Source organism: Podarcis pityusensis (assembly GCF_964106645.2).
Source record: "Podarcis pityusensis genome assembly, chromosome: 4".
In the NCBI taxonomy this organism is placed as follows: domain Eukaryota; kingdom Metazoa; phylum Chordata; class Lepidosauria; order Squamata; family Lacertidae; genus Podarcis; species Podarcis pityusensis.
In genome coordinates this window covers 38,273,317-38,286,733 of record NC_138027.1, presented here as the reverse complement: position 1 = coordinate 38,286,733, position 13,417 = coordinate 38,273,317, and the positions used below count along the sequence as shown (strand labels likewise).

At 39.6% G+C, this 13,417-nt stretch overlaps 1 protein-coding gene and 1 long non-coding RNA gene across 10 annotated transcripts in view; one reads left to right on the top strand and one right to left on the bottom strand.

Annotated features, from left to right (window-relative positions):
* The window catches only part of PHLDB2 (pleckstrin homology like domain family B member 2), a 73,301-nt gene that overhangs the window by 15,743 nt on the left and 44,141 nt on the right, over positions 1–13,417 (bottom strand). For 4 of the 9 annotated variants that reach the window (XM_081002636.1, XM_081002635.1, XM_081002638.1 and 1 more), the window contains 6 exons: positions 9,056–9,184; positions 7,105–7,260; positions 6,288–6,398; positions 5,020–5,109; positions 3,401–3,535; positions 1,500–1,673 (listed from right to left, as the gene is read on the bottom strand). In XM_081002636.1, the coding sequence (XP_080858762.1) occupies positions 1,500–1,673; positions 3,401–3,535; positions 5,020–5,109; positions 6,288–6,398; positions 7,105–7,260; positions 9,056–9,184 (795 nt within the window). The remainder of the gene's footprint in view (positions 1–1,499; positions 1,674–3,400; positions 3,536–5,019; positions 5,110–6,287; positions 6,399–7,104; positions 7,261–9,055; positions 9,185–13,417) is intronic. The other 5 variants (XM_081002640.1, XM_081002641.1, XM_081002639.1 and 2 more) reach the window with 4 other exon arrangements.
* The window catches only part of LOC308475644, a 27,712-nt gene extending 14,295 nt beyond the window's left edge, over positions 1–13,417 (top strand). Inside the window, exons 2-3 of the long non-coding RNA XR_013985333.1 lie at positions 1,038–1,139; positions 9,449–13,417. This is a non-coding gene — a long non-coding RNA (uncharacterized lncRNA). The remainder of the gene's footprint in view (positions 1–1,037; positions 1,140–9,448) is intronic.

Genomic DNA, 13,417 nt, shown 5'->3' with positions numbered 1-13,417 from the left:
GTGGAGTCTCCTTCTTTGGAGGTCTTTAAGCAGAGGCTTGACAACCATATGTCAGGAGTGCTCTGATGGTGTTTCCTGCTTGGCAGGGGGTTGGACTTGATGGCCCTTGTGGTCTCTTCCAACTCTATGATTCTATGATAAGCACATTGGACATGAAACAATGCTACATATGTGATACATAATGCCAACTATTGTTTGAACAAAAGAACAATGTTATTTGGTCTAATCGTGGAATTGTGATTTGATTCATAGTAGGTTTTTTTAAAAAAACACACACACAACAACACAGATTTATACAGGCCAACAGACTTAAAACAAATCTGATTTAATCCCACAAAGGGAGGTCTGCCTGCAGCCTTATACACCTTTAGGTGCCAGGCGAAAACACTCCTCTTCAACCAGGCCTTTGGCTGACTGAGATCCTATATCCTTTTAAATGTGTTTGTGGGAAAGTGAGGGGGGATGTAGTGATTGTTTTGTTGTTGTTACTGTTTTTATTATGTATTTTGTGTTTCTATATTGTATTTTTATGTTGTGTACTGCCCAGAGATCTATGGATCAAGGGCGGTATACAAATTTCATAAATAAGAAAACTTGGGTGTTACAGGTTTCTATCTCCTATTTTATGTGTTTCATCCGAACAATGCTCCACTCATGAAGGAAGGTTCCACTTGTAGAAAGGCTCTCTGCGTCCACAGATTTCTTCCATGATCAGAGTGCTAGGTTTGGATCCAACTAATTGTCCTACAGTTTCAGCTTAGTATGATCTCAAACTGGCTACTACTACCTTTTAGAAGCTTAAGCCATACACAGTACTGAAAGAAAATAAGCAACTCCTGTTCTATTAAAATAAATGTTTTAAACTTGATCTATCACTGGCATTCCTACTGTTGTAAACTATTGATTGCAAATGCCTCTCTCAGTTGAGATTTCTGAAGCAACAGCTGTAGTATTTCTACATGCCATAAATACAAGACCAAGTTGTTGAATAAAACATTTCACTGTAATATATTTTACTGTGTGGTTCTCATTAACAGAAAATATCAGGTGGCAAACATCAGGAAGATGCTGATGACTTTTAAAAACCTTGTACACATAATTCAAATAACTACTGATGTCCACAGAAGCAAGAACAGATTGTAAGTGGGTCTCTCCCCCCTTATGCACTGAACTCTACTAGTTTGACCTAGAAACTGTGAGATGAACACTGTGATACAGCTCAGGGCACTATGCATGTGTAAAAAAAGGCTGCTGGGGGCGCTGTGCATGCAAAGTCCTTTAGAAAATGTTAGAATTCCACCCATCAACTGTAATGGAAAGGGAATGTGGTACTGAATTCAGCCTCCCCCACACACCCTCCTCACTCCCTTCCAACACCTGATTGGTTGGCAGGATTTTATGGCTGCCTGTTTTGCATGCACTCCCTCAGACTGAAGCAGAAAACTCCGTGCAAAAATAATTACATGGTTATCAAGGCAGTCAGCCTTCAGGCAGGTTACCTGTGACTGCCTTCGGTGTTTCTTAGCTGGAAGAGGTGGTGGTGTGTCGGGCAAAGGAAAAGGCTCTACATTTGCAGCCCTGACCTCAGACCATTGGGCTGGTGAAAGTTGTGCAAGAGGGCGAGGAGAAAGGGAGTGAGGAAACACAAATCCAGAACAGAGAGGCGATCTTAGCTTTATAGGAAAGAGAGAAATTACATTCAGAGGCTTCTAAACAGGATGACACACAAGCTGACAGCAATACACACACAGAGAGAAGCATTTTATGGTAGTACAAAGCAGCCTGTTCCAACCCTGTGTCCCCAGATGTTGTTGGACTACAACTCTCAACATCCTTGACCACTAGCCATGCTGCCTGGGTATGATGTTGGATGTAGTTCAACAACATCTGGGGAATCTGGGCTTCAACAACATCTGGACTTGCTTCGTCAGCCTACGTGATGAGAAGCATGAGGTGCAACCCACAGGTGATAACAGGCAGGTGCAGAGAAAGCAGGCAAGTGGCATTTTCTGTTGAAGGAGTTTACTTAAGGGCATTCTACTGGGTGAAAGCAAATCTGGGGCTATCCAAACCAAAGCAATAAAATGTATGAATGCTGATGGTGAAATGAAAAACACATGTTTTTACAGATTTAACTGCTTTTGTGGCTAAAGTGTTTAGATTAAAATTAGATATACCAGGCTCAATTCCTGCAGCTAATGTACATTATGTATGTATTATTTATGGCAGCAGTTAAATATTTCTGGATATGGAATTACTTCTTTTCATAGCTAAAAAGGTCTTCTCCCCCACCCCTCACACAGTCACAGGAAACAGCTGGGAAAGCAACCAGGGAACAGTGTGAAGAAAATACCATCTAAGGATATACTTAAATTTGTATAAATTAACGGGACATAAAGAGCGTAAAACATTCTACACTCACAATGTTAAATTCCACCAAGTGATGTTTGAGTGAACTCCACAATTTAGTAAAACCAAATTTATGTGGTTTAAACCTCATTCCACAGAAGTCCTTGGTCTGTTGTCCGAATGCCATATGATTTTCAGCTTTCTAAAAGGCTGACTCTACAATGTCAATGTACCTTTTCAGGGTTTGATGTATCAATTACTCAGTTTAGGCAGTGCTGCAGAAAAGGGGTGGGGTTCGTTGCAAAACGTTGGCACAGGTTTGGAGGAGGAGAAACCAAATTTTGGGGATCCATAATTAATATACCTCCTTTTCTAAAGCTTGTCCCTTATTTCAGCCTGGTATACCTCTGAAACATCCTTTGCCCTTACTGAAGAGAAAGTAATTAGTTAACTGGGCCTTATCTGAATGTGAATGTGAATGTGAATCTGAATCTTCCTGACATTGCTGTTATCCCTGGAAACAAAGGTTTGTGTGTGTGGTTTCACGGTGTTGTGTGCTTCATGGAAGGCCACCTGCAAATGAACACTGTACAGTTGTACCTTGGTTTTCGAACAGCTTAGTTCTTGAACGTTTTAGCTCCTGAACGCCACAAACCCAGAAGTGACTGTTCTGGTTTGCGAACTATTTTTGGAAGCCGAATGTCCGATGGGGCTTCTGTGGCTTCTGATTGGTGCTTCCTGCAGCCAATATGAAGCCACACTTTGGTTTCCAAATGCTTTTGAAGTCAAACGGACTTCCAGAACGGATTCCGTTCAGCTTCCAAGGTACGACTGTATAGAGCTCCTGGTTCAGTTGCAGTATTCTTCCCAAGGTGTGGAGATGTTTAGATGACCCCAAGTCTTAATCCTGAGTTTTCTCCCTGAAACAGACTCTAGGTTAGCTCTCTTTTAAATTGGATATATGCAGTTTTACCACGACCTGCAAAAAACCAAGGGAACAGAACGTTGCAAGCAAAATGCATACAAACGGGAAATGTCTCTCAGAACAAACCTCTTTATTTTGTGTCTGGCTCATCAGGCCAGCTGTGGAAGGAACAGCCTCAGCAGCCGTGGGGGCTTGAGTGGAAGGGGATATATTCGTGGAATTGCCATACGGCTCACTAATGTCATTTACACTCACATAACCCTAAAGGGAGGAATTCAGAAGTTAAACATAAGAAGAAGCACAAGCTAAACGGCATGCAAGAGTATTAAGGTTCCCAGTGTGCTGTGAAAGTTAGTTTAGAGTGATCCAGCCAATTTCTGTGGTATTACAAAAACGTTTCATTAAAATATTTTTTAAAAATCATCGAAATTACAAGCACTGAAAATCTGAATGCAAAATTGTTATTATATCTGAAGTGCTTTTCATAATGAGGTAGAACCATCATAACTTAATACGTTTGGTTCAATACGGTTAAATGTAAAAATACTGCTAGATTTCAAAGGTAGCTCCCACTATTGCCCCTCATGTGGCTATTTCATGTACCACAGATTACAATGTGGTAGCTTTGGGAGGGCAGTTCTTCAACAGAAAATGTTTTTGAAAAATTGGCTCCCAGCACAGTTTACAAACTATCGGTGTGCTGGAGGATGGGGGGGGGGGGAGAGAGAGAAAAAGAAAAATTCCAAAGGAATGGTAAAAATCATTTAAGAGCATGAATCTCTGGCAAAGGGAGGCTGCCTTTATTCCAGTGCATTTCAGTAAGTTACTATACTGCAATTAGATGCAGGTTTTCGTTGGTCCTAAGCAACACCCTCCCTGCAAATTTCACTTTTTTGGTTAATATCAAAATACATTACTGACAATTTAATAATTTAGGGACACATTCATCAGCTAGGGTTTTGTTAAGGTCATCAGAGTAGCTGCAATTCTCTGTTAAAAGTATAAATAAGTCTAGGATTTCATTAGCAGCAGCAGTAGCAAAAGCAGCAGAAGGGTTTTAGGCAAAAGCAAGCTGCAGGAGGATATATTGGAAGAGAATGTGCTTTCTAAAAATCCTAACTGAATTTAGTCCCTGAAAAGTACTCTTGCAAGAACACTGCCAGAGTTGTTCATATAGTCTAGAAATGAATGATTGATTTGGGGCGAAATACTCTGGAACAGATGGAAATATCTGGACATTTTAACTCTGGTTTTGATGAACTCTATTTTGGAAGGTATTAGAATGGCTTCAGAAAAACACTTATTATATCTGTAGGACTTAGTTTTCATTATTTTAGTTTTGTATGAAGGGTGAGACCACCGTGTTTGCATGTGCACACTGGAAGGAGTCATTTTGGTAATTATCTTCAACACAGGAATACCACGTCACCATAAAGTAGACACAAGGACATGTGCTTGTATGGAAGCTGGGGAAAGCACAATAGATGCATATTTACAGACATACACAAAAAAACCTCCAAACCCCAAACCCGACAAAAAGGGATGCAATTATGTCAAATTTTATATAAATCCTGCATGGCTAAGCTATCTTTGAAAACATCTATGCAGACCATTTACACACAAAGGAGACTGGACCACATGTCATTTCACACTGAATATTATAAAATGTGCAGCTCTAAATCACCATCTAATATGGAGAACAGTAACTGCTTTCTCTCTCCTTCTCCCAAGTTTCACATTTTTACCTCTTTTAGACTGCTGGGACTTAGGGGGAAGCCTTTTCCTCCCGATAGTGAAGAGTATTTCTTTTCTAGATTACAAAGGTTCTCCTTCTCCTGTTAGCAGATATAAGTTATATTTCAGATACAAATGTTGACAGTCACTTCTATGACAGAACACACACAGAGGACCACAAACAGTCTCAGGCTTTGTTTGTACTCTTCAGAAATAACAAAACTAGACTAAAAAATTAATGAAGTGATGAATAAATGTTTCTGGGAGATACTCAAGTAGGTCATGGAGAGACCCAGTGAAATTAATGGACCCAATTTTGTCATCTTCATTAATTTGAATAGGATTACTCAGAATAGGATTAGCTTTGACTGCAACCCAATGTCTTAAATAACTGAAGCCATTCATTTCAATGGGTCTACTCTTGAGTATACTCACATTGGATATCAGCCTCTGTTTGGAATTACATTGTATCTCTGTTCATTCCTTTCAACCCCCCATCATCAAATCATATCCCAGTACACAGTTATCTCGCCATGTATTTAGGGTAGCTTGACAAGCATCTTGGTTTTTGGCATGTGTTGACCAGTATTTCCTATGGCAAGCACATAAAATATGGTTGGATAACATGCACATGTGGGTTGTGTTTATGCGCCTGGAATCCTGAGTGGGCCATGTCCAAGGGCTTGTGAAATCACCTGTACAAACAGGGATGACACCCACAACAGAATGGCATCAATTCCGTTTAGTAAACATTCTGCAAAATGACAGCACAGTTTAGAGCAATTGTCAAGAAAATCTTCCGATAATTGTAGTTGTACAGTAATTGCTAGATTCAGGTAGGTAGCCGTGTTGGTCTGACACAGTCGAAATAAAAAACTAAAAAAATAGTCCAGTAGCACCTTAGAGACAAACTAAGTTAGTTCTGAATATAAGCTTTTGTGTGCATGCACACTTCTTCAAGATACACTGAAACAGAAGTCACCAGTCCCTTATATATAGTGGGAAGGTGGGGTTTTTCTCAGAAGGATAGTTGGAGATGGGTGATTGACTCAATGGGTATGGTAAACCTGTTGATGACTATTAACGACTGCAATTAGTCCTACAGGAAAAAGCAAGGGATAGTATGCAGATGACCAAAAATAGCTTTAGCATGAGACAAGAATCCAATATTTCTATTCAGACCAGCTCTCTCCATAGTTTTCAGTTTAGTAATAAGTTGTAATTCAGCAACTTCTCTTTCAATAATGTTGTTGTCTTTGAATCAAGGAAAAGTGCTTACCCTCTGCAACATCATTAGAAGGTTATTCTTCTCTTTCACAAAATGATCTTGTTCTCTTTGCGCCTGCTGGACAATATGATTGGCTTGTTTTTTGAGGGCAGAAATTTTTTCCTATGGCAAAGATAGCACCAAAACATAGTCAATATGAGCTTGGGAGTATAATGTACGTATGCACTACTGATCAGGAAGACACTCCCAGGAAGGAAACTAAAGACACTTCTGCACCAGTAACTCTTGGCTGTAGTTCTTGTTGTTGCGTATATTTCATACAACGACCATTTTCACAAACATTTTCACAAATATAGAAATGTTAACTTGCAGTGTAGATTACAACATTAGCTGGTGCAGATGTACTCAATCAAGAAACACAAATGAAAGCACTTGAGGATGGATGCCAGCTTTAATTGCAGAATCTAAATTAATCTGAGCTGAAAACCAGTGGAAACCTTTACTTTTTCCTGAACTGGAACAACCCAAAGCAAATCAGATCACCTTGTGGTAGGGTTGCCATATTTCAAAAAGTAAAGACTGCATGAATTTCCCAGTATTCAGGCCTTAAAGGAAGCAGTTTCACAAGAATGTAAGCCTCCGTAAATGTGTTTAGGATTGCTCTGTTAACATGAACTTGTTCAGCCACATTTTGTGAATCTTCACTGTCCTATGAATAGTATTTACATTTTTCAACATGAATTGGAACATATATCCATTACTGAATTACTGAATTGGCCAGTAATTGGCCAGAACAACATCTCACGAAATGGAACCAAGCCACAAAAAAGCAATGATATTACCTACTTTATTTTTAAAGCAATTTTACCTTTCTACTGACAATGTTGCGTTGATATTCAGCCACCTCACGCAGGAGCTGCTGTGTTAAGTTCTCCTTCTCCTCATCTAACCTGCTCTCATTTTCAAGCTGCTGAAACTCCAGATCTTCAAAGTGTTTGCTTTCTACCTCCAGCAGGTCAGCATCCTTTAACAACAAAAGTCAGTGTATATATATTTTTTTAAAAGTTGTATATCATTAGCAAAAGTAGGCATGTGGCACCATCCCAAACAAAAATAAGGCTCAGGAAGTTCAAGTTATTGTGCAGAAGATCACACTCTAAGACCTTTAAAAAAGAAGACAAAAAACAGCTATTTATGACATTTACATTGTTTTTTGAACTGTTGCCTGGATGTTAAAAAGGATCATGTACACCCTCAAATTCGCGATATTGAATAGCAGATCAATCTGAGTGTCCCACCCGTGTAATGATCTTTTGGTCACAGTTCAGCACAACCAAAAGATGATCTAGCACTATGCAGATGTAAGGATAAAAAGTTAAGAAGCAAGGAAAGGGACACCCAACAGGCTTGACCTCACTTCCCTCTTACCTCATTCTCCAGGGATGCTAGTTCTGTGCCTCTTGATGACCAAGTTTAAGATGGATGAAAAGCAGATGAATGGAATGATAGTATGCAGCTCTCCCCCACATACCCTTCCACCACTGTAACCTCCAAAAGCTACATTAGCATTAAAAAGTGAAGTGAAATTTATACAGAATTCCACCTAATGTGGAATTTGTGTCTTAAGTATGAACTGGGAAATTCAGGAGATGCTGTTTAAAACTCTGGTCTCCCTTAGTTCAAGAAAGCAGGTTCTATAATAAAAAGGGGAACAGAATCTAAATGGAAGATTGGGAAAGAAATCTTGTTTCGGTCTATGAATGGTCATCACCCAAGTGTCTCATAATGGTGAGCTAAATCCTGGATAAATAGATGAGTGTTCTTTTGCGACAATATGGCAAGCAAAGCTGTTGAAGGACAGAATTCTCTGTCTATGGCAGGGATGGGGAGGCTGTAGCGGGACCACAATTCACATCTTCTGTGAGTATTGGTCATGCTGACTGGGGGTAGATGTTGGAGTCCAACAACATCTGAAGGACCACATGTCTTCACCTCTAATCTATGGTTTTAGCAGAACTCCATAAAGAAACACTTAATATGCCAAGCAGCATGCCTTGAATATGTAGCTAATTTCCATTTAGAATTGTTTTATTCAACATTGGGGTGAAAGTGTAATGTTTTACACTAAGAATGCGTCTGAACTGGAATTTCTTCTGGCATTATATTCTAGCTTATTCCTTCTCACTGTCCCAAGAACGCTTCCATGTCTCAGTATTGTGGGGGGTGAATTTCCCCAAAACAAAAGAAAGCCCACTGAATGCGGGTGGGTGAACTTGCATAGCTATAATTTTGAAACAGCATCTATGCCAACAGTGATTTTTTCCCTCTTTTTCCCTTGAAATTTAATAAAGAATTTAAAAAATAAAACAGATTTCGTTCAACGGGTAAGAAACAACTTTGAAGGAGGAAACAATTTCATAGTGGTGGCAAAGGGAAACTTAAAAGCAACTGCAAACATAATGAGGGCTAAAATTAGATAGCTAAGTGCAGTTATTAGACTCAAGAATTTATCCAACATGCTTACAGCAAATTACCCTAAAGCTCAACTAAACATCACAAGTACACAAACACAGACACACACAACTCTGATTTGCCAACAGCCAAAGGGTGCTAAACATTAACTGGTTGGCAACTTCTAAAGTATGTATCACAAACGAATTTTTAATCCAGCCCTTCACATTCTGTTTATTCATCGCCATGCAACAATCCTGATAGCAGTGCAGAAAACCAGTAAACCCTTGAGATGAGAGGCAGTCAGCAAGTCGTCTTTCAACACTTGTGCTTCCACAGAAAAGAAAAGAGGAATCCATGCTACTGACCCTGTTTAGCTGCTGTTGCAATTGTTCCCGCATGGACTCAGGGCAATTATCAAGCTGTGTCTTCTGCTCGGTATAAAGCTCCTGAAGCTTTTCTAGTTTTTCCCTCTGAGCATCAAGCTTTATTTTTTCCTGGAGTTTGAACCAGAAAAATAAAGAACAGAATTACCTTCAAACCCAAAGCAGTTGTTAGTGATTCTGATGGCACATGGAGCAGGGTTGGGTGGCAGGGATAGGATCGGTCCTAAAGGTTGTAGCAGGGATGCTTAAACATGCTGGAAGGCTGTGGCTAATTTTCATGTGCCACAGCATAATCTAGGTATCATATTAATAAACCTGGCAGATGCTAAAGAATGGTTAGTTGACATACATTAACATTTATTGATTATGTCTCAGGTGCACAAAGGTGGGTTCTCCATTGCGAAACGGAGACTCTGAAGATGGATTCAGAAGACTGGATAAGAATCACTTCAAAGCTTCCTTAAAAGTGCAGAGGGATGGTAATGCTAGGTTAAAAACTGTATGGTTGAAGGATACAGATGCCACATGGCAAACTGTTAAGCAACGACCACTTTCCTTGTGGCAATTTCCATCCACCATCAAACCTTGGAAACTGAAATAAAATATAAAGGTTTGCTTGGTCCGAATTATTTCATACTTCTCTCTACCATCCATAAAGTTCAGCTCCATTAAGGCTGGAATTTTGCCTCCATTAAATTTGGACCTTGGAAAGATCAGGTGCTACACATATATAATTTGTGGGTATACTCATCCCCGCTGCACAGTAAATTCCATTAATTAAATTTAGATTTTTCAGAACATGTTACTGGATCTAGGACATTGATTAGTAGAAACTAATCAACTTAAGAGGTGGGTTTGTAATTTGACTGCAATAGTCAGTGTCACAATGCTTTTTTATATATATATACAAGAAATGGCATCTTTTAGTACTTTCAAGATCAATGGGACACTAGCTATTTAGAAATGGAATCAGTAGTATGTTAGTCTCCAAATGAGAGAAGGACAGAAAAGGGTGAGATTTTACAAAGCAAACTAAATAGAATACTATCCAGAATAACACAGAAGTAACAGGCAGAGGGGACAATAATGATGGTTTTTAATAGTTTATAAGCAGTGAAAGGATGAACTGAGGCACAGCGTATTGGTTTGGAACAGGAAATTCTGTTTCAGAAATCAAACATGCTGAATGTACAGGACTGGTTCAATTCACCCTAAAGGGAATGCTATAATGACCTCCAATATAAATTTGGCTTTCAAGACATTCAGTCCCTATTTTGAAGATGAAAGGAATTCCATAGTATGCACTTTTCTTTTAATGCAGATTAAAATATGTTAAATTTGTGTCTTTCTGTGTTTCTGATAAGCATGTCATAAGACTTTGGGACTTCTCCAGAACAAAACCTTTTAGACACACAGATCTAGAAAAACATCAATCATTCCTTCTAGTTATAGGACTAGATCCTGTCCTATATCTGAAACCATATTTTCAGTAAACAACTCATGTAAGTGTTACAGTTTCAGTTTTTAAAACGGAACTTTTACTGCAGAAGAACAACATACTTCAGACCACAGCATTTTGTTGGAAAAATAGTACAGTCACCAAAGTTCTGCAATTTTTCAAGGCTTTTAAACACACTAATGAAAGAATTGCAGATATGACTCAAGTTGCCAATAAGCAAGCTGTATCTGCTTACATGTGCTCTGCCATCTGTTTAATTCCTATACTTATTGTTCATGGAATCATAGAATTGCAGAGACGGAAAGGGACGGTGAGGATCGTCTCGTCCAACCCCTTGTAAATATGCTAGCGGTTTTATTGCTGCACCACTAGCCCAGATTGCCTCATGCAGTGCCTAAATGATGACTGGTTCAAAATTGATATACACATATATAGAAGGACATGTTCTTATCCTGAGCGCCTCCTCTGAAACAGCAAAAGGCACACTGTTCCACTTGTGGTGGACAATACAATGTGCACAGTAATCTTTTACATTAGTTGAAAATTAACCTAATTGTTCATTGTTTTGCTGCAACAACTGCTGGGCTTCATACAGCTGCAACATCAATCTTCGCAGCACATCCAGCTGGATTCCACTCTTTTCATTCACTTACTGTGTTTGTATATTAAGGGGTATATCCATCCTGTTAAACTACAGATGTCCTGGAAACTTTATAGGCATTGGAAGCAGGGACCAACAATAGGATACTTTGTCACACGTACTTTCGGCTGCAAACAACTGCAGTTTCATGCGGGGAAAGTATTTCTTGGACTAGTAAGAACAGTTAAGATTTTCCAGTGCACATAACATTGTTTTGGGTTTAGGTCCCATCTCTTCCCCACAGACCATTCTAGGTTATTCAGCCCCAGCTCCCACTAGCATATGGGTGCATATAAAGATTCATAACAAGATGAAGGAAAGTCACACACTTCAGTAGTTCTATATGCAGGAATCACTCTCCACTAGACATCTCTCTTTTTTTTCTCACCAAGATTTCTATAATTTAAAGAATTCTGGATATTACCTATCTGTATTTACTCCTTTATTTTTCAGATTAGTAGTCTAGCATTCTGCCATAACAAGCACGGAAGGCACTTCACAATTAAAAGCTGTCATCTTAATTGTCCTAACACTGGGCTGCTTTAACCTTGATACCCTTTTTTCTTTACTTGTTATACCCAACATTGACAAAGATGCTCTGTGCATTCCTCCTGCATTTGCCCCACTCTGACTAAATCCCACCTGGGTGTTTTTTGTCCCAAAGGAGGAAACATGCAGGCATTATATAGGAACCTATATGTTTGTCCTATAGGGCAAACAACAGCTTCAGCAAAGAAAAAAAATAGATAAGTAGTGTATGACCAAAAAAGAAAGAAGGTAAATACCAGTAGCTCAATGCCTCTTCACATTCTGCTTCTTCCCATGAATGTGCTATTCCTGGCACTGAAGCCAGCCCTATACAGGGTCAGGGCGGGGGGGGGGGTTGGATCATGCCAGTTCCAGCCCGCCTCACAACCCTCAAAGTCTAGGCATTCCACACAGGGACTTCCACACATAGATGGGAACACATACTTGGCATGTTACATTTTTACACGATGTTCCAATTACACAATTTTCATATGGATGTGTAAGGCCCCCCGGTTGCTGTTCTTCCCCATGCGCCAAGGGAGACACAAGCACCATTCTCCCTATGCTCATGTTGAAATTCCACATAAGGTTTTAATGTCCAGGCTGTCAGTGAAGAGGCTAGCAATGGTACCAGCCACAACAACTATGTTACATCTCCACAATCAGAAGCCACTTGCTGGGAGTCACAAGTGGGAAAAGGGCTGTTGTGTTTTGAAGTCACGCTGCTGGGCTTCTCATAGGCATCTGACTGGCAGCCACAGTGAGTACAGGCTCTTACGTTCTGAAAGTTTCACAAGTCCACATCTATACTGCTTTTGTAAGCCACCTGGAGAACGTTCCTTACTGAGTGGCATTTGAACATGGTTAATAAATAAGCACACACTGTTGCCCATACTGATTTATATCAGATGTCCTGAGGAGTATAATTCCTGGCTGAGAGGAAAAATCCAAAGCAAGGAAGAACTATTTCAGACTTTTATTGCAGCATCCTTATTGAGGTTGCCAATGGGTTTCTAAGGATATTTTCAGCCTAACAAATAGCTTAGCATATTTGATAATTTTAAAAAGGAGCCAGGGAGAGTATGAGGATACTCCTTCAGCAATCACAGTGAAAAACTGCCCCACTGAAAAAGACAACAGAGAGAATATGGCTTATTTCAAGAAAGAAGCAACCTATTTATCACTCAAAGTGACAAGATGTCCACAAGTTTGCTATTCACTGCATGGGAACTGAGGCTATCTAAGACAACCAGTACTCTTTTAACCACAGCAGGAATTGATATATTAAGCATTTATCGCTGACAAGCGTTCTGCAAACAGTCAAGTGACCTTGACCAGTGCTATTCGCTACATGTTGGTTTGGTGCCTAGGACAACAATTACGCAAGATAGATGCATTATTTTTGATCTCCAGTAAGCTTGTATCTGAGATCATAAAGGTCCGTGGAAGCATGGCTTATATTTACAAGACCAATAACCTTATAAACTGGATTACTGCAATCCCACAGAAGCATAAAAACTAAACTGCTGAGCAGCTGAATTGTCTAAACTGTCAGTGGGGACTCTTCTGGGTCCTATCCTTAAATTGCAACAGCATACTTACCCACAAGAAAAATGCAATTCTGGAGCAAGTTTTCAAAGGCAGCCAGACAAATATACATTACAAATGCAAATCTGATTTAGCGATCAATGCAATTGATCTATTTTTATGTAATGTT